Source organism: Cheilinus undulatus, linkage group 19 (genome assembly GCF_018320785.1).
Source record: "Cheilinus undulatus linkage group 19, ASM1832078v1, whole genome shotgun sequence".
Lineage (NCBI taxonomy): Eukaryota > Metazoa > Chordata > Actinopteri > Labriformes > Labridae > Cheilinus > Cheilinus undulatus.
Window position 1 is genome coordinate 72,674 of NC_054883.1, and position 21,316 is coordinate 93,989.

The 21,316-nt window shown below is 43.0% G+C and overlaps 1 protein-coding gene across 1 annotated transcript in view; it reads right to left on the reverse strand.

Annotated features, from left to right (window-relative positions):
• LOC121527636 (extensin-like) overlaps positions 1-17,889 on the reverse strand; it is a 20,753-nt gene extending 2,864 nt beyond the window's left edge. Inside the window, exon 1 of the mRNA XM_041814663.1 lies at positions 17,844-17,889. Within this exon, the coding sequence (XP_041670597.1) occupies positions 17,844-17,889 (46 nt within the window). The remainder of the gene's footprint in view (positions 1-17,843) is intronic.
• Between the last annotated feature and the right edge of the window lie 3,427 nt (positions 17,890-21,316).

Genomic DNA, 21,316 nt, shown 5'->3' on the forward strand with positions numbered 1-21,316 from the left:
TCTACAGCTCTATCACATCTACATCTCTATCACATCTACATCTACAGCTCTATCACATCTACATCTACAGCTCTATCACATCTACATCTACAGCTCTATCACATCTACATCTACATCTCTATCACATCTACATCTACAGCTCTATCACATCTACATCTACATCTCTATCACATCTACATCTCTATCACATCTACATCTACAGCTCTATCACATCTACATCTACACCTCTATCACATCTACATCTACAGCTCTATCACATCTACATCTACATCTCTATCACATCTACATCTACAGCTCTATCACATCTACATCTCTATCACATCTACATCTACAGCTCTATCACATCTACATCTACAGCTCTATCACATCTACATCTCTATCACATCTACATCTCTATCACATCTACATCTACACCTCTATCACATCTACATCTACAGCTTAAGAACATCTACATCTAGAACTCCAGAACATCTACATCTACAGCTCTACAACGTGTACATCTCTAGGATATCTACAGCTCTATCACATCTACAGCTCTAGGACAACTACATCTACAATTCTAGAACATCTACATCTACAGTTCTAGAACATTTACAGCTCTAGGACAACTACATCTACATATCTAGGACACCAACGTCTACAGCTCTAGAACATCTATAGCTCTAGGAAAACTACATCTACACCTCTACCACAACTACATCTACAACTCTAGAACATCAACATCTACAACTCAAGAACATCTACAACTCTAGAACATATACAGCTCTAGGATAACTACATCTACAGCTCTAGAACATCTACAGCTCTAGAACATCTACAGCTCTAGGACATCTACATCTACAGCTCTAGGACAACTACATCTACAGCTTTAGGACATCTACATCTACAGCTCTAGAACATCTATGTCTACAGCTCTAGAACATCTACAGCTCTAGGCCAGCTACATCTACAACTCTAGAACATCTACAGCAACAGCTCTAGAATATCTACAGCTCTAGGACATCTACATCTACAGCTTTAGGACAACTACATCTACAGCTCTAGGACATCTACATCTACAGCTCTAGAACATTTACATCTACAGCTATAGAACATCTACAGCTCTTGGAAAACTACATCTAAAGTTCTAGGACAATTACATCTACAACTCTAGAACATTTACATCTACAGCTCCAGAATATCTACAGCTCTGGGACAATTACATCTCCAGCTCGAGGACATCTACATCTACAGCTCTAAGACATCTACATCAACAGCTCTAGACCATCTACAGCTCTAGGACAACTACATCTACAACTTTCGGACAACTATATCTACATCTCTGGAACATCTACATCCACAACTCTAGAACATCTTCAGCTCTAGAATAACTGCATCTACAGCTCTAGAACATCTACAGCTCTCGGACACCAACGTCTACAGCTCTAGGACAACTACATCTACAGCTCTAGGAAATCTACATCTACAGCTTTAGGACATCTACATCTACAGCTCAAGGAAAACTACATCTACAGCTCTAGAAAATCTAAATATCTAGAACATCTACATCTACAGCTCAAGAAAATCTACAGCTGTAGGACATCTACATCTACAGCTCTAGGACATCTACATCTACAGCTCAAGAACGTCTACAGCTCTAGGACAACTACATCTACAACTCTAGAACATCTATATTCACAGCTCTAGAACATCTACAGCTCTAGGACATCTACAGCTCTAGGAAAAGTACATCTACAACTCTGGAACATCTAAAGCTCTAGAACATCTACATCTACAACTCTAGAGCATCTACATCTACAACTCTAGAACATCTACAGCTCTAGGACAACTACATCTACAACTTTCGGACAACTACATCTAAAACTCTGGAACATCTACATCTACAACCCTAGAACATCTACAGCTCTAGGACAACTACATCTACAGCTCTAAAACATCTACATCTACAGCTCTAGAACATCTACAGCTCTAAGACAACTACATCTACAACTCTGGAACAAGCTCTGATCTTTGAGATAGGAAGGGAGAAGCTACTTGGTAAGAGGAATCTGCTTTTGGTTGTTTCAGTTGGAAGCAGGTTGTTGGCAGTTTTGCTTAGGCTGAACGTGTTAGTTTCACTCTCTCTGCAACAATAGGTGAGGCAGTTGACGCGTGTGGCTCCCTCTATTGATTGCTAAAGTGAAAACTGCCGGGGCGGAGTTTCACTGTAGTCCAAGCTTTAAGAGAGTTTGAATCTAAATTTGCCAGCTGGGGCGGTTAGCGGCTGTGCACAATCAACTCAATTGTGCACATCTGTGGCATATCTCTCTATATAAGTACACAGACTGCGCTGAAGCGTCAGCGTAAGCGTCAGCCCTTGTGGAAGCCCAATTGTGTGAAGACCACATTGGGTAAAGACCAGCGAGTCCACCGAGCAAGGCCACAGACAGGCAGCACTGCCTCATAACAGTCTAACGCACCTCAGCAGTCTAACGCAACATGTGCAACCAAAAAATACAAGTCATATATGGGAACAGAAAGAAGCACAATAGTTACAGAAAACGAAACCTGCATAATCTATCCACTTTGCAGAATGCCTCTTGTCCACAACCTTTTATCACAGTTGGCCTCTGGAACTGCCAGTCTGCAGTTAACAAAGCAGAATTCATCAATTCCCTCACTAAACTGTCTAACATTCAGGTCCTAGCCCTGACAGAAACTTGGGTCCGTCCTGAGAACACTGTAACACCAACTGCTCTATCAGTTGATGCAGTGTTCTCTCATACACCTCGCTCTTCTGGCCGAGGAGGTGGCACAGGCATTATTCTTTCTCATAGCTGGAACTTCAGCCAGTTCAAACCCTTGGACAATAACACCTCATTTGAATATCATGCAGCACAGGTCACTGCCCCAATAAAGGCTTACATGGTTGTGGTATACCGCCCACCTGGGGGTCACCTGGACAACTTTATTGTGGAACTGGACATGTTACTCTCAGACATCCCTGATGATGGCACACCATTGGTTGTCATGGGTGACATGAACATCCACTTGGATAGAGCCCAGGCTACTGATTTTATTTCACTACTGTCCTCCTTTGACTTGAAACTGGTTCAAACGCCTCCTACACACAAGGCTGGTAATACACTGGATTTGATTCTAACTCCCAATTGCTCCACGGCTAATTTGAGTGTAACACCACTTCACCTCTCTGACCACCACTTCATTCAGTTCTCACTTGGCTTACCTGAACTTCAACAATCTACTACTCAATTAAGATCATACCGCAGAAACCTTCGGTCACTTGACCCAACACAGCTGTCTGACGAGGTCTCAGCTGCACTAGCCTCATGTAACGAGTCCTTCACACTCACTGTTAACGAGGCCACAGACACATTCTGCTCCTCACTGACCTCCTCTCTGGACAAACTCTGCCCTCTGGTGTCTAAGCCTATTCGTAATACTCCACCTTGTCCCTGGCTCACTGAGGTCATCAGAACCCAAAGGGCAGGGCTCAGGGCGGCAGAGAGAAAATGGCATAAATCCAAACAAACCACTGACTTGAGTGCTTATCAGCAAAAACTGTCCTGTTTTACCTCTGCTCTAAAATCTGCTAAGAAGGCGTTCTATCAATCAAAGATCTGTGCTGCCACTGATGCACGCAAACTCTTCTCTGCTTTTAACTCGCTCCTCTCTCCTTCAAACCCACAACCCTCCAGTATGTTGACTCCAGACATGTTCGCCTCCTACTTCACTGACAAGGTTTCTGCCATCAGCAACCAATTCTCTGAGCCTGTCCAACTCAGTTTTCTGCCACCAGCTAGTGATGCATCACTTAGCTCATTCTCTCCACTAAGTGAGAGCGAGGTCACCAGGCTTCTGCTTGACTCTAAGCCCACAACCTGTCCCCTCGATCCGATACCATCACATCTCTTGCAGGCGATTGAGCCCACAATCAGCCCTGCTGTGAGTTGTATCATTAACTCCTCTCTGTCCACAGGTGTTTTCCCAGCTGCTTTCAAGCAAGCGGGTTACACCACTGCTCAAAAAACCCACTCTCAACCCAGCCCTGGTTGAAAATTACAGGCCGGTCTCACTTCTCCCATTCCTATCAAAAATACTGGAGCGCACAGTCTTCAACCAGCTCTCAGAACACTTGCAGAACAATGATCTACTTGATCAGAATCAGTCTGGCTTTAGGCGGGCCACTCTACTGAAACTGCACTTTTGTCGTAACGGAATCACTTCGCTTGGCCAGAGCAGCTGGTCAGTCCTCAGTTCTCTTACTGCTGGATCTGTCTGCTGCCTTTGACACAGTAAACCACCAAATCCTCCTCTCCACACTCTCTTCACTTGGTATCTCAGGATCTGCCCTCCAGTGGTTTAAGTCCTACCTCACAGGGAGATCTTTTAGAGTATCATGGAAGGGAGGAGTGTCTAAACTGCATGGCTTATCAACAGGGGTGCCTCAAGGGTCTGTGCTTGGTCCCCTACTTTTCTCAATATACACCACCTCACTTGGTGCAATCATCCGCTCCCATGGCTTTTCTTATCACTGCTATGCAGACGACACACAGCTATTCCTGTCCTTTCCACCAGATGACACAACTGTCTCAGCTCGGATCTCATCCTGCCTTGCTGATATTTCTAAATGGATGAGGGAACCCTTCAGCTCAACCTGCCCAAAACTGAGCTCATTATCATCCCAGCCAGTCCCACTATGGAACCGCAGATCAGTATCCAGCTTGGATCAAATAATCTCTTGCCCACTAAGTCAGCCCGGAATCTGGGTGTCATGATTGATGACCAGCTAACCTTCAAGCTCCATGTGGCCTCGATTGCTCGGTCCTGCCGTTTCGCCCTCTACAACATCAAGAGGATCAGACCCTACTTGACAGAGCATGCTACACAACTCCTGGTACAGGCTCTTATAATATCACGTATTGACTACTGTAACTCATTACTGGCAGGCCTACCTGCATGCACAGTTATACCTCTGCAGTTGATCCAGAACGCCGCAGCTCGACTGGTCTTCAACCAACCCAAGAGAGCTCATGTCACGCCGCTTTGAATCTCTCTCACCTGGCTTCCAGTTGCAGGACGCATTAAATTCAATACTCTAATCATTGCTTACAAAGCAGTAACTAAATCTGCTCCTGTTTACCTGGAGTCCCTCATCCATGTCTACACACCTTCTCGCCCACTACGCTCAGCCGGCGAAAGGCGCCTGGTACTTCCAGCACATCATGCTCCTAAGTCACTAGCTCGACTCTTCTCCTCTGTTGTCCCTAAATGGTGGAATGAATTACCCAACTCCATTCGATCTTCAGACTCCCTGTCTACTTTCAAGAGAAGGCTAAAGACCCAGCTCTTCAGAGAACATTTTGCACTTAGCTAGGCAATTCTCTACTGTTGTCCCCAGTAGTAGATTGAGTCTCAGCCAGACTATTCTCCACTGCTGTCCCCAGTGGTTGAATCAGTCTCCCAACTATAGTTAGCTCGCACTGTCCTGCTCTACTTCTGGGATTTCTTTGCCCAGCTCTTTGGGAATGATCCAGCACTTGGTACTTGGTAAATAGTTGTTGTGAAGTCTAATGAATGGCAATTAGTGATCCCACATTTTCCTTGATTCATTGTTGCTGTCTAATAACAAAAAAAAAAAACATAAAAACAAACAAAAAAAAAAAACAAAAAAAAAACCAAACAAAAAAAAAAAAACAAAACAAAACAAAAAAAAAAAACTTCATAAACAATGTATATTTTAGGTACTCTGCCTTAAACTCTACACGGCAGCACTTGCGTCCAATTGGACCTGAAGCACTTGATGGCACTTACTGATGTTGTTTCTTCTTGTCTAGATCATTGCTTGTGTTGTTCTTGCTCTCAAATGTACGTCGCTTTGGAGAAAAGCGTCTGCGAAATGACATTGTAACATTGTAACATCTACATCTACAACTCTAGAACATCTACAGCTCTAGGAAAACTACATCTACAGCTCTAGGACAACTACATCTACAGCTCTAGGACAACTACATCTACAGCTCTAGGAAAACTACATCTACAGCTCTAGAAAATCTTCAACTCTAGAACATCTACATCTACAGCTCTAGGACACCAATATCTACAGCTCTAGGAAAACTACATCTACAGCTCTAGGACAACTACATCTACAGCTCTAGGACAACTACATCTACAGCTCTAGGACAACTACATCTACAGCTCTAGGACAACTACATCTACAGCTCTAGGACAACTACATCTACAGCTCTAGGAAAACTACATCTACAGCTCTAGAAAATCTTCAACTCTAGAACATCTACATCTACAGCTCTAGGACATCTACATCTACAGTTCTAGAAAATCTTCAACTCTAGAACATCTACATCTACAGCTCTAGGACATCTACATCTACAGTTCTAGAAAATCTTCAACTCTAGAACATCTACATCTACAGCTCTAGGACATCTACATCTACAACTCTAGAACATCTACAGCTCTAGGACAACTACAGCTCTAGGACAACTACATCTACAGCTCTAGAACATCTACAGCTCTAGGACAACTACAGCTCTAGGACATCTACATCTACAGTTCATCTACAGCTCTAGGACATCTACATCTACAACTCTAGAACATCTACAGCTCTAGGACAACTACAGCTCTAGGACAACTACATCTACAGCTCTAGAACATCTACAGCTCTAGGACAACTACAGCTCTAGGACATCTACATCTACAGTTCTAGAAAATCTTCAACTCTAGAACATCTACATCTACAGCTCTAGGACATCTACATCTACAACTCTAGAACATCTACAGCTCTAGGACAACTACAGCTCTAGGAAAACTACATCTACAGCTCTAGAAAATCTTCAACTCTAGAACATCTACATCTACAGCTCTAGGACATCTACATCTACAGTTCTAGAAAATCTTCAACTCTAGAACATCTACATCTACAGCTCTAGGACATCTACATCTACAACTCTAGAACATCTACAGCTCTAGGACAACTACAGCTCTAGGACAACTACATCTACAGCTCTAGGAAATCTATGTATTTTACCTAGTGGTCCGTTCATCCCCTGCCTGTTTGTTATTGGTAAGTTCATCCTATGCCTGTTTCTTATTGGTCAGTTCCTCAGAGATATGTTGCGTAACTACATCTACAGCTCTAGAACATCTACAGCTCTAGAACATCTACAGCTCTAGGACAACTGCATTTACATCTCTAGGACATCTACATCTACAGCTCTAGTAAAACTACATCTACAGCTCTAGGACATCTACATCTACAGTTCTAGAACATCTTCATCTACAACTCAAGAACATTTAAAGCTCTAGGAAAACTACATCTACAACTCTCGGACAACTACATCTACAACTCTGGAATATTTACATCTACAACTCTAGCACATCTACAGCTCTAGGATTACTACATCTACAGCTCTAGAACATCTACAGCTCTAGAACATCTACAGCTCTAGGAAACCAACATCTACAGTTCTAGAAAATCTTCAACTCTAGAACATCTACATCTACAACTATAGAACTTCTACAGCTCTAGGACAACTACATCTACAACTCTAGAACATCTACAGCTCTAGAACATCTACAGCTCTAGGACAAATGCATTTACAGCTCTAGGACATCTACATCTACAGCTCTAGGACAACTACATCTACAGCTCTAGTTCATCTACATCTCTAGGAAACCAACATCTACAGCTCTAGGACATCTACAGCTCTAGAACATCTACAGCTCTAGGAAACCAACATCTACAGCTCTAGGACAACTTCATCTACAGCTCTAGAACATCTACAGCTCTAGGAAACCAACATCTACAGCTCTAGGACAACTTCATCTACATCTCTAGGAAACCAACATCTACAGCTCTAGGACATCTACAGCTCTAGAACATCTACAGCTCTAGGAAACCAACATCTACAGCTCTAGGAAACCAACATCTACAGCTCTAGGACAACTTCATCTACAACTCTAGGACATCTACATCTACAGCTCTAGGAAAACTTCATCTACAGCTCTAGGACAACTACATCTACAGCTCTAGGACAGCTACATCTACAGCTCTAAGAAAACTACATATACAGCTCTAGAAAATCTACAACTCTAGAACATCTACAGCTCTAGGACATCTACATCTACAGTTCTAGAAAATCTTCAACTCTAGAACATCTACATCTACAGCTCTAGGACATCTACATCTACAACTATAGAACTTCTACAGCTCTAGGACAACTACATCTACAACTATAGAACATCTACAGCTCTAGAACATCTACAGCTCTAGGACAAATGCATTTACAGCTCTAGGACATCTACATCTACAGCTCTAGGACAACTACATCTACAGCTCTAGTACATCTACATCTCTAGGAAACCAACATCTACAGCTCTAGGACATCTACAGCTCTAGAACATCTACAGCTCTAGGAAACCAACATCTACAGCTCTAGGACAACTTCATCTACAACTCTAGGACATCTACATCTACAGCTCTAGGACAACTACATCTACAGCTCTAGAACATCTACATCTACAGCTCTAGGACATCTACATCGACAGCTCAAGGATGTCTACAGCTCTAGGACAACTACATCTACAACTCTAGAACATCTACATTTACAGCTCTAGAACATCTACAGCTCTAGAACATCTACAGCTCTAGGACATCTACATCTACAACTCTAGAACATCTACATCTGCAACTCTAGAACATCTACAGCCCTAGGACAACTACATCTACAGCTCTAGAACATCTACAGCTCTAGGATATCTACAACTATAGAACTTCTACAACTCCAGGACAACTACATCTACAACTCTAGAACATCTACAGCTCTAGGACATCTACATCTACAACTATAGAACTTCTACAGCTCTAGGACAACTACAGCTCAAGGACAACTACAGCTCTAGGACAACTACATCTACAACTCTAGAACATCTACATCTACAGCTCTAGGACATCTACATTTTTACTCTAGGTAACAGTAGCTCTACTCTAGAACATCCACAGCTCTAGAACATCTACAGCTCTAGGACAACTACATCTACAGCTCTAGGACATCTACATCTACAGTTCTAGAACACTTCATCTGCAACTCTAGAACATTTACAGCTCTAGGACAACTACATCTACAACTCTCGGACAACTACATCTACAACTCTGGAACATATACATCTACAACTCTAGAACATCTACAGCTCTAGGATAACTACATCTACAGCTCTAGGACAACTACAGCTCTAGGACACCAACATCTACAGCTCTAGGACAACTACATCTACAACTCTAGGACATCTACATCTACAGCTCTAGGACAACTACATCTACAACTCTAGGACATCTACATCTACAGCTCTAGAACATCTACAGCTCTAGGACACCAACATCTACAGCTCTAGGACAACTACATCTACAACTCTAGGACATCTACATCTACAGCTCTAGGACAACTACATCTACAACTCTAGGACATCTACATCTCCAGCTCTAGGACAACTACATGTACAGCTTTAGGAAAACTACATCTAAAGTTGTAGAAAATCTACAATGCTAGAACATCTACATCTACAGCTCTAGGACATCTACGTCTACAGTTCTAGAAAATCTACAACTCTAGAACAGCTCTAGGAAAACTACATCTAAAGTTCTAGAAAATCTACAACTCTAGAACATCTACATCTACAGCTCTAGGACATCTACATCTACAGTTCTAGAACATCTTCATCTACAACTCTAGAACATTTACAGCTCTAGGACAACTACATCTACAACTCTGGAACATTTACATCTACAGCTCTAGAACATCTACAGCTCTAGAACATCTACAGCTCTAGGACAACTCCATCTACAACTCTAGGACATCTACATCTACAGCTCTAGGACAACTACATCTACAGCTCTAGGAAAACTACATCTAGAGTTCTAGAAAATCTACAACTCTAGAACATCTACATCTACAGCTCTAGAACATCTATGTCTACAGTTCTAGAAAATCTACAACTCTAGAACAGCTCTAGGAAAACTACATCTACAACTCTCGGACAACTACATCTACAACTCTGGAACATTTACATCTACAACTCTAGAACATCTACAGCTCTAGGATAACTACATCTACAGCTCTAGAACATCTACAGCTCTAGAACATCTACAGCCCTAGGACACCAACATCTACAACTCTAGGACAACTCCATCTACAGGTCTAGGAAAACTACATCTACAGTTCTAAAAAAATCTACAACTCTAGAACATCTACATCTACAGCTCTAGGACATCTACATCTACAGTTCTAAAAAATCTACAACTCTAGACCATCTACATCTGCAGCTCTAGGACATCTACATCTACAGCTCAAGAACGTCTACAGCTCTAGGACAACTACATCTACAACTCTAGACCATCTACATCTGCAGCTCTAGGACATCTACATCTACAGCTCAAGAACATCTACAGCTCTAGGACAACTACATCTACAGCTCTAGAACATCTACAGCTCTAGGACATCTACATCTACAACTCTAGAACATCTACATCTACAGCTCTAGGACATCTATGTATTTTACCTAGTGGTCCGTTCGTCCCCTGCCTGTTTCTTATTGGTCAGTTCATCCTCTGCCTGTTTCTTATTGGTCAGTTCCTTAGAGATATGTTGCGTACACCACAGAGAAAACTCAGAGTCAGTCCGACAGAGAAGCAGGATTCTCCTGGATGAGAGGAGGATGAGCCTTAAATCAGTCTTTATCTCTGCGTGTTATAAAGGGCTCTGAAGTTTTGCAGTGAAAATGGCTCCATAAAGCAGAATCCTGTGACGCTGTGATGGAGCATGGGGATAATCTACTCAAACATGCAGGCTGGTAAATAACACCATAAAAACAGGCTGCTGTAAGGCTCTTCCCTCCTCTCTAATGATGGAAACATGGTTAGAGAGGAGGGGGTCGACTTTGGTGGTGGGGGGTAACATGAGACTGAACAGATCTTTGACCTCACACCACTCTGCCATGATCCAGAGCAGACTTTGGTCAGTTTGGAGATGTGCTCCATAGTGTTGGTGAGATAGAAGAGCGGCCCAGACCGACAGATGCTGGTGTGGAGATGGAGATGATGAATGGATGCTGTAGAAGAAGGGAAAGAGAATAAAGGAGAGATGGAGCGAGCAGCTGAAGAGCTCCAGGTCGACGAGTTCTTCGAGGAAAAGTCATTACTGAAGTTAAACGAAAAATGATTCCTGAAAAAGCTGCTCCTTCCTGATGCTGACATCCTGCCAGCATTATATGACAGCCAATGAACAGAGGCCTTGAAGGCTCAGGAACAGGACATGATAGCCTGTAATAACAGCATAATTGACTTATGAAGGAGCTATAATCAAAGGCGTTTTAGCCCTCTGACGCACTGCCAGTGAGCGTTTCCTTGTATCAAAAAAAGGATCTGTCAGATCAACAGTTTTAAACATTAACGATGATGACGCACAGGAGTGCTTTCTCTCAGTCTACTCTGATATTTAGGATTTCTCTGAACATGAAACCATCACCTCAGAAACTTTCACTGATACAAAACACAGCTAGGGTGCTAGACCAAAAACCCTCAGTCTTCTGGACTATTTCATAGACCAGGACCTTATTGGTCCTGTCACATTAAAGACTAGGGTCCAGATACAAGAACACAAACATGCTGCATTCAGGCACCATGCTCAAGTCTGCTCAGAGCATTTCCATATAAGGATAGATGGTTCTGAGCCGTGTCTGAGCACGATTAGCCCCGCCCCCCAGTCTGCCATCACAATACAAACATTCCTCTGTACCTGAGCACGAATAGCCCCGCCCCCCCAGTCTGCCATCACAATACTAACATTCCTTTGTACCTGAGCACAATTAGCCCCGCCCCCCAGTCTGCCATCACAATAGTAACATTCCTCTGTACCTGAGCACGAATAGCCCCGCCCCCCAGTCTGCCATCACAATACAAACATTCCTCTGTACCTGAGCACGAATAGCTCCGCCCCCCAGTCTGCCATCACAATACTAACATTCCTTTGTACCTGAGCATGAATAGCCAGGGCCCCTGTCTGATGGCACAATAGTAATATTCCTCTGTACCTGAGCACAGCCGTTGGAGGTAGCACTCTAAGAAAGTAGGAGGATGGAATGTTCATAAACTTTAAACGATGAAACTGATGATGACTTTGAGGCTTATAAAACATTCCATCCTCTGCCATTGATGATGACTTTAAGGCTGATTAAATATTCCATCCTCTGCCATTCATGATGACTTTAAGGCTTAAAAAACATTTCATCCTTTGGCATTGATGATGACTTTAAGGATGAAATCACCTTCACAGGACAGCATCGTCAAAGACAGAGGAGAGAATGTTCATGAAGCTGGGGATGTTTGGGCATTTGAATCTCCATTTTTACCAAATATAAAACAAAGAGCGAGGGAAAACCTCTGAAGCAACAATGAAGAGAAAAACAGCCCCAACACCCCAAGCTTCACAAACATTCCATCCTGTGGCTTTGACAATGATGTCATCTAAGCTTATAAAAGATTCCGTCAGTTGGCATTGATGATGACTTTAAAGATTATAAAACATTCCGTCCTTTGACGTTGACAATGTCAGAAAAGGCTTAAAAAACATTTACATCCTCTGCTATTGAAAATGATGTAATCTAAGCTTATTAAACATTCCATCCTTTGGCTCTGACAATTACATATAGGCTTATAAAACATTCCATCCTCTGCCATTGATGATGACTTTAAGGTTTATAAAACATTCCATCCTCTGCCATTGATGATGACTTTGAGGCATATAAAACATTCCATCCTTTGGCATTGATGATGACTTTAAGGTTTATAAAACATTCCATCCTCTGCCATTGATGATGACTTTGAGGTTTATAAAACATTCCATCCTCTGTCATTGATGATGACTTTAAGGCATATAAAACATTCCATCTTTTGGCATTGATGATGACTTTAAGGCATATAAAACATTCCATCCTTTGCCATTGCTGATGACCTTAAGGTTTATAAAACATTCCATCCTCTGCCATTGCTGATGACTTTAAGGCATATAAAACATTCCATCTTCTGCCATTGATGATGACTTTAAGGCATATAAAACATTCCATCCTCTGCCATTGATGATGACTTTAAGGCATATAAAACATTCCATCCTCTGCCATTGATGATGACTTTAAGGTTTATAAAACATTCCATCCTCTGCCATTGATGATGGCTTTAAGGCATATAAAACATTCCATCCTTTGGCATTGATGATGACTTTGAGGCATATAAAACATTCCATCCTCTGCCATTGATGATGACTTTAAGGCATATAAAACATTCCATCCTTTGGCATTGATGATGACTTTAAGGCTTATAAAACATTCCATGCTCTGCCATTGATGATGACTTTAAGGCATATAAAACATTCCATCTTCTGCCATTGATGATGACTTTAAGGCATATAAAACATTCCATCCTCTGCTATTGATGATGACTTGAAGGCATATAAAACATTCCATCTTTTGGCATTGCTGATGACTTTAAGGTTTATATAACATTCCATCCTCTGCCATTGATGATGACTTTAAGGCATATAAAACATTCCATCCGTTGGCTATGATGATGACTTTAATGTTTACAAAACATTCCATCCTCTGCCATTGATGATGACTTTAAGGCATATAAAACATTCCATCTTCTGCCATTGATGATGACTTTAAGGCATATAAAACATTCCATCCTCTGCTATTGATGATGACTTTAAGGCATATAAAACATTCCATCCTTTGCCATTGATGATGACTTTAAGGTTTATAAAACATTCCATCCTCTGCCATTGATGATGGCTTTAAGGCATATAAAACATTCCATCCTTTGGCATTGATGAGGACTTTAAGGCATATAAAACATTCCATCCTTTGGCATTGATGATGACTTCAAGGCATATAAAACATTCCATCCTTTGGCATTGATGATGACTGTAAGGCATATAAAACATTCCATCCTTTGGCATTGATGATGACTTTAAGGTTTATAAAACATTCCATCCTCTGCCATTGATGATGACTTTAAGGCTTATAAAACATTCCATCCTTTGCCATTGATGATGACTTTAAGGCATATAAAACATTCCATCCTCTGCCATTGATGATGACTTTAAGGTTTATAAAACATTCCCTCCTTTGGCATTGATGATGACTTTAAGGCTTATAAAACATTCCATCTTCTGCCATTGATGATGACTTTAAGGTTTATAAAACATTCCATCCTCTGCCATTGATGATGACTTTAAGGCTTACAAAACATTCCATCCTTTGGCATTGATGATGACTTTAAGGCATATAAAACATTCCATCCTTTGGCATTGATGATGACTTTAAGGCATATAAAACATTCCATCCTTTGGCATTGATGATGACTTAAAGGCATATAAAACATTCCATCCTTTGCCATTGATGATTACTTTAAGGTTTATAAAACATTCCATCCTCTGCCATTGATGATGACTTTGAGGCGTATAAAACATTCCCTCCTTTGGCATTGATGATGACTTTAAGGTTTACAAAACATTCCATCCTCTGCCATTGATGATGACTTAAAGGCATATAAAACATTCCATCCTTTGCCACTGATGATGACTTTAAGGCTTATAAAACATTCCATCCTCTGCCATTGATGATGACTTTAAGGCATATAAAACATTCCATCTTCTGCCATTGATGATGACTTTAAGGCATATAAAACATTCCATCCTCTGCTATTGATGATGACTTTAAGGCATATAAAACATTCCATCCTTTGCCATTGATGATGACTTTAAGGTTTACAAAACATTCCATCCTCTGCCATTGATGATGACTTTAAGGTATATAAAACATTCCATCCTTTGGCATTGATGATGACTTTAAGGCTTATAAAACATTCCATCCTTTGGCATTGATGATGACTTTAAGGCATATAAAACATTCCATCCTTTGGCATTGATGATGACTTAAAGGCATATAAAACATTCCATCCTTTGCCATTGATGATTACTTTAAGGTTTACAAAACATTCCATCCTCTGCCATTGATGATGACTTAAAGGCATATAAAACATTCCATCCTTTGCCACTGATGATGACTTTAAGGCTTATAAAACATTTCATCCTCTGCCATTGATGATGACTTTAAGGCATATAAAACATTCCATCTTCTGCCATTGATGATGACTTTAAGGCATATAAAACATTCCATCCTCTGCTATTGATGATGACTTTAAGGCATATAAAACATTCCATCCTTTGCCATTGATGATGACTTTAAGGTTTACAAAACATTCCATCCTCTGCCATTGATGATGACTTTAAGGCATATAAAACATTCCATCCTTTGGCATTGATGATGACTTTAAGGCTTATAAAACATTCCATGCTCTGCCATTGATGATGACTTTAAGGCTTATAAAACATTCCATCTTCTGCCATTGATGATGACTTGAAGGCATATAAAACATTCCATCTTTTGGCATTGCTGATGACTTTAAGGTTTATAAAACATTCCATCCTCTGCCATTGATGATGACTTTAAGGCATATAAAACATTCCATCCGTTGGCTATGATGATGACTTTAATGTTTACAAAACATTCCATCCTCTGCCATTGATGATGACTTTAAGGCATATAAAACATTCCATCTTCTGCCATTGATGATGACTTTAAGGCATATAAAACATTCCATCCTCTGCTATTGATGAGGACTTTAAGGCATATAAAACATTCCATCCTCTGCCATTGATGATGACTTTGAGGCATATAAAACATTCTATCCTTTGGCATTGATATTGACTTTAAGGCTTATAAAACATTCCATCCTCTGCCATTGATGATGACTTTAAGGTTTATAAAACATTCCATCCTCTGCCATTGATGGTGATTTTAAGGCATATAAAACATTCCATCCATTGCCATTTATGATGACTTTAAGGCATATAAAACGTTCCATCCTCTGCCATTGATGATGACTTTAAGGCATATAAAACATTCCATCTTCTGCCATTGATGATGACTTTAAGGCATATAAAACATTCCATCCTCTGCTATTGATGAGGACTTTAAGGCATATAAAACATTCCATCCTTTGCCATTGATGATGACTTTAAGGTTTATAAAACATTCCATCCTCTGCCATTGATGATGGCTTTAAGGCATATAAAACATTCCATCCTTTGGCATTGATGAGGACTTTAAGGCATATAAAACATTCCATCCTTTGGCATTGATGATGACTTCAAGGCATATAAAACATTCCATCCTTTGGCATTGATGATGACTTTAAGGCATATAAAACATTCCATCCTCTGCCATTGATGATGACTTTAAGGTTTATAAAACATTCCATCCTTTGGCATTGATGATGACTTTAAGGCTTATAAAACATTCCATCTTCTGCCATTGATGATGACTTTAAGGCTTACAAAACATTCCATCCTTTGGCATTGATGATGACTTTAAGGCATATAAAACATTCCATCCTTTGGCATTGATGATGACTTTAAGGCATATAAAACATTCCATCCTTTGGCATTGATGATGACTTTTAGGTTTATAAAACATTCTAAATATGCATCCAAGTGAAAGTAACTTTAAATCTTTCATGCACACCTGTAATGACTCTGACATTGGGCCCCTGGTGCCTGGGGCCCCTGGTGGTGACCCCCCTGCCAACCCGTTTTCAGCTGTATTGTCTGGGGTAACAGGTGGTATTAAATGACAGATAACCTGGGACTGATCCATCCACAGATGTGGGCTGGCCCCCGTCTTTAACGCCATGCTTTAATCTGAGTGGACTAACTCTTCTAGGAGAGTCATTCATCCCTCGTTCCTTCAGTGAAGGTGTCACTTGTGGGCCAATCAGAGCTTTTCATTCTTCATGACATGGCGTTGGAGGTTGCGATGAGTCAGAGCGCCTACGATCTTTACCACCAAAGAAGGAGATTGTTCTGGTGATGATTTTTCCATCAGACCGTAGAGAAAGGCATGTTATTACCGCCATAATAAGAGCAGCGGTCAGGAATTGTCGGCTTGATTGACATTAAATAGAGCTAAGAAGGCGTGTGCTTGTGCTCTGACACACGTGTGGGAACCTGACGTCAAACTGCTTTCATTAATGAGTGTCTATTGTAGCGTATGTCACAGGGTTCACTTCCTCTCTCTGCTGACTGAACTCACTCACATAGCTTTCCCTGGATCTGTTCGCTGATGCTCCTTTTATTCTAACCCTCCTTTTCTCAGCCTCCATGTCTGAGTTACTCTGGCCCTGATCCATTCACACTCAGGGCTTCAGCCTCCATGTCTGAGTTACTCTGGCCCTGATCCATTCACACTCAGGGCTTCAGCCTCCATATCTGAGTTACTCTGGCCCTGATCCATTCACACTCAGGGCTTCAGCCTCCATGTCTGAGTTACTCTGGCCCTGATCCATTCTCACTCAGGGCTTCAGCCTCCATGTCTGAGTTACTCTGGCCCTGATCCATTCACACTCAGGGCTTCAGCCTCCATGTCCGAGTTACTCTGGCCCTGATCCATTCTCACTCAGGGCTTCAGCCTCCATGTCTGAGTTACTCTGGCCCTGATCCATTCTCACTCAGGGCTTCAGCCTCCATGTCTGAGTTACTCTGGCCCTGATCCATTCACACTCAGGGCTTCAGCCTCCATGTCCGAGTTACTCTGGCCCTGATCCATTCTCACTCAGGGCTTCAGCCTCCATGTCTGAGTTACTCTGGCCCTGATCCATTCTCACTCAGGGCTTCAGCCTCCATGTCTGAGTTACTCTGGCCCTGATCCATTCTCACTCAGGGCTTCAGCCTCCATGTCCGAGTTACTCTGGCCCTGATCCATTCTCACTCAGGGCTTCAGCCTCCATGTCCGAGTTACTCTGGCCCTGATCCATTCTCACTCAGGGCTTCAGCCTCCATGTCTGAGTTACTCTGGCCCTGATCCATTCACACTCAGGGCTTCAGCCTCCATGTCCGAGTTACTCTGGCCCTGATCCATTCTCACTCAGGGCTTCAGCCTCCATGTCTGAGTTACTCTGGCCCTGATCCATTCACACTCAGGGCTTCAGCCTCCATATCTGAGTTACTCTGGCCCTGATCCATTCACACTCAGGGCTTCAGCCTCCATGTCTGAGTTACTCTGGCCCTGATCCATTCACACTCAGGGCTTCAGCCTCCATGTCTGAGTTACTCTGGCCCTGATCCATTCACACTCAGGGCTTCAGCCTCCATGTCTGAGTTACTCTGGCCCTGATCCATTCACACTCAGGGCTTCAGCCTCCATGTCTGAGTTACTCTGGCCCTGATCCATTCACACTCAGGGCTTCAGCCTCCATGTCTGAGTTACTCTGGCCCTGATCCATTCACACTCAGGGCTTCAGCCTCCATGTCTGAGTTACTCTGGCCCTGATCCATTCACACTCAGGGCTTCAGCCTCCATATCTGAGTTACTCTGGCCCTGATCCATTCACACTCAGGGCCAAATTTACTCAGGATGACCCAGGTGTCATTCTTCCTCCCTCCATCTGTCTGTATGAAGGCCTTAGACCTCTGATGATATTCAGAGACTGAAGCTCAGCTTCCTCTTCTCTGTGTCGGAGCAGTTTCATCTTCATCGACGTGATGGGGGGTTTACCGTCACACCAGCGATAGCCTAGGCTGGAGGATCTTATTTCAGGGTCAGGATCAGATTTTGGAGGTCAGAGGTCATGGGGCTCATGTGCATCCCTCAATACTGATATCAGAACAGAAACTAAGCCGTAGGACTCCTGCTAGACCTCTGTAGAACTGTTCCCAGTACCTTTTTCAAAGTCTGACGTTGGCCACTATCAGGTTTAACCCAGACCTTAGACCAGTATGACCTCCTCTGATAGGTAGGTTTAACCCAGACCTTAGACCAGTATGACCTCCTCTGATAGGTAGGTTTAACCCAGACCTTAGACCAGTATGACCTCCTCTGATAGGTAGGTTTAACCCAGACCTTAGACCAGTATGACCTCCTCTGATAGGTAGGTTTAACCCAGACCTTAGACCAGTATGACCTCCTCTGACAGGTGGGGGGCGTGTCAATGTTTGCCACAGTCAATCAGTTTGATTTATTTTAACTGAACTACGCGAAAGAACACAAGTCAGACAAGAGAGAAAATTCATGCACTGCACAATACTCTATATGGACAAAAGTATGTAGACACCTGACAGTTCCACCAGCAGGGACTGTCCTGATACTCAGATCCATGTGATCTCATCTGGAGTGTTTACATTAATGCCAGAGGAAGTTCAGAACCCTTCAGCTATGAATCAGCAGAGACTTGGAGACTTTTACCCATGATACTTAGCGGTCATTGACCTCTCTGTGATTCTACCTGGTCTCTTGCTTCATGGCTGAGCTGCTGTTGTTCCTAAACTCTTCCGCTCTAATAATATCACTGACAGCTGACTGTGGAAGATCCAGCAGGGATGAGACTTCACCAGAGGTGTCGTCATCACAGAACCAGATCTTTGTCACAGGGGTACTGGACTTGACTGAGGTTCTTACAAGAACCTCAGTCAGGTCCAGTCAATCAATACTACAGGTCAGACCAGAGTCTCGAGGGGTCTCGGACTGAGACCACAGTCTAGAGGAGTCTAGGACTGAGACCAGAGTCTCGAGAAGTCTAGGACTGAGACCAGAGTCTAGAGGAGTCCAGGACTGTGACCAGAGTCTAGAGGAGTCTCGGCCAAGACCAGAGTCTAGAGGAGTCTAGGACTGAAACCAGAGTCTAGAGGAGTCTCGGCCAAGACCAGAGTCTAGAGGAGTCTGGGACTGAGACCAGAGTCTAGAGGAGTCTCGGCCAAGACATGAGTCTAGAGGAGTCTAGGACTGAGACCAGAGTCTCGAGGAGTCTAGGACTGAGACCAGTTACTAGAGGAGTCTGGGACTGAGACCAGAGTCTAGAGGAGTCTCGGCCAAGACCAGAGTCTAGAGGAGTCTAGGACTGAGACCAGAGTCTAGAGGAGTCTGGGACTGAGACCAGAGTCTAGAGGAGTCTGGGACTGAGACCAGAGTCTAGAGGAGTCTAGGACTGAGACCAGAGTCTAGAGGAGTCTCGGCCAAGACCAGAGTCTAGAGGAGTCTGGGACTGAGACCAGAGTCTAGAGGAGTCTAGGACTGAAACCAGAGTCTAGAGGAGTCTCGGCCAAGACCAGAGTCTAGAGGAGTCTGGGACTGAGACCAGAGTCTAGAGGAGTCTCGGCCAAGACCAGAGTCTAGAGGAGTCTAGGACTGAGACCAGAGTCTCGAGGAGTCTAGGACTGAGACCAGTTACTAGAGGAGTCTGGGACTGAGACCAGAGTCTAGAGGAGTCTCGGCCAAGACCAGAGTCTAGAGGAGTCTAGGACTGAGACCAGAGTCTAGAGGAGTCTCAGCCAAGACCAGAGTCTCGAGGAGTCTAGGACTGAGACCAGAGTCTAGAGGAGTCTGGGACTGAGACCAGAGTCTAGAGGAGTCTGGGACTGAGACCAGAGTCTAGAGGAGTCTCGGCCAAGACCAGAGTCTAGAGGAGTCTAGGACTGAGACCAGATTCTAGAGGAGTCTAGGACTGAGACCAGAGTCTAGAAGAGTCTAGGACTGAGTCCAGAGTCTAGAGGAGTCTCGGCCAAGACCAGAGTCTAGAGGAGTCTAGGACTGAGACCAGATTCTAGAGGAGTCTAGGACTGAGACCAGAGTCTAGAAGAGTCTAGGACTGAGTCCAGAGTCTAGAGGAGTCTCGGCCAAGACCAGAGTCTAGAGGAGTCTAGGACTGAGACCAGAGTCTAGAGGAGTCTAGGCTGAGACTAGAGTCTAGATCCTTACACAGACCTCAGTAGAGTCCAGCGAATCAAATCGGTCTTCTAAAATCTGAGGTATTGTGGTGCTGAGGAATCTTTCTGGTGGTGATGAAGAGCGATGAAGGCTGTAACTCTGTAAACAGGTTTATCTCTGCCGGTCAGTTCTTCATAGGGCTTTCTGGAGACTGGCTCACTGTAGGAGACCGTCTCTAGTGGACACTGGAGGAACCGCAGCTTCCAGGCTGGTGTTTCAGCTCCATCAGAAGCTGCAGCTGTAACCTGTTAAAGGAAGACTTCTACACATCGGCTCTCTGGTTTCTCGGTGTGGTCTTCTCTTCTGCTGAGGAACGGCGCCCTCTGTGTTTGTGATTTACGGTGGGAACGTTCCCCTCCCCTCCTCCTCATCCTCTTCCTCATCCTTCCGTCTTGCAGAGAAGTTTTTCAGAGTCTTTCTCCTTTTAACC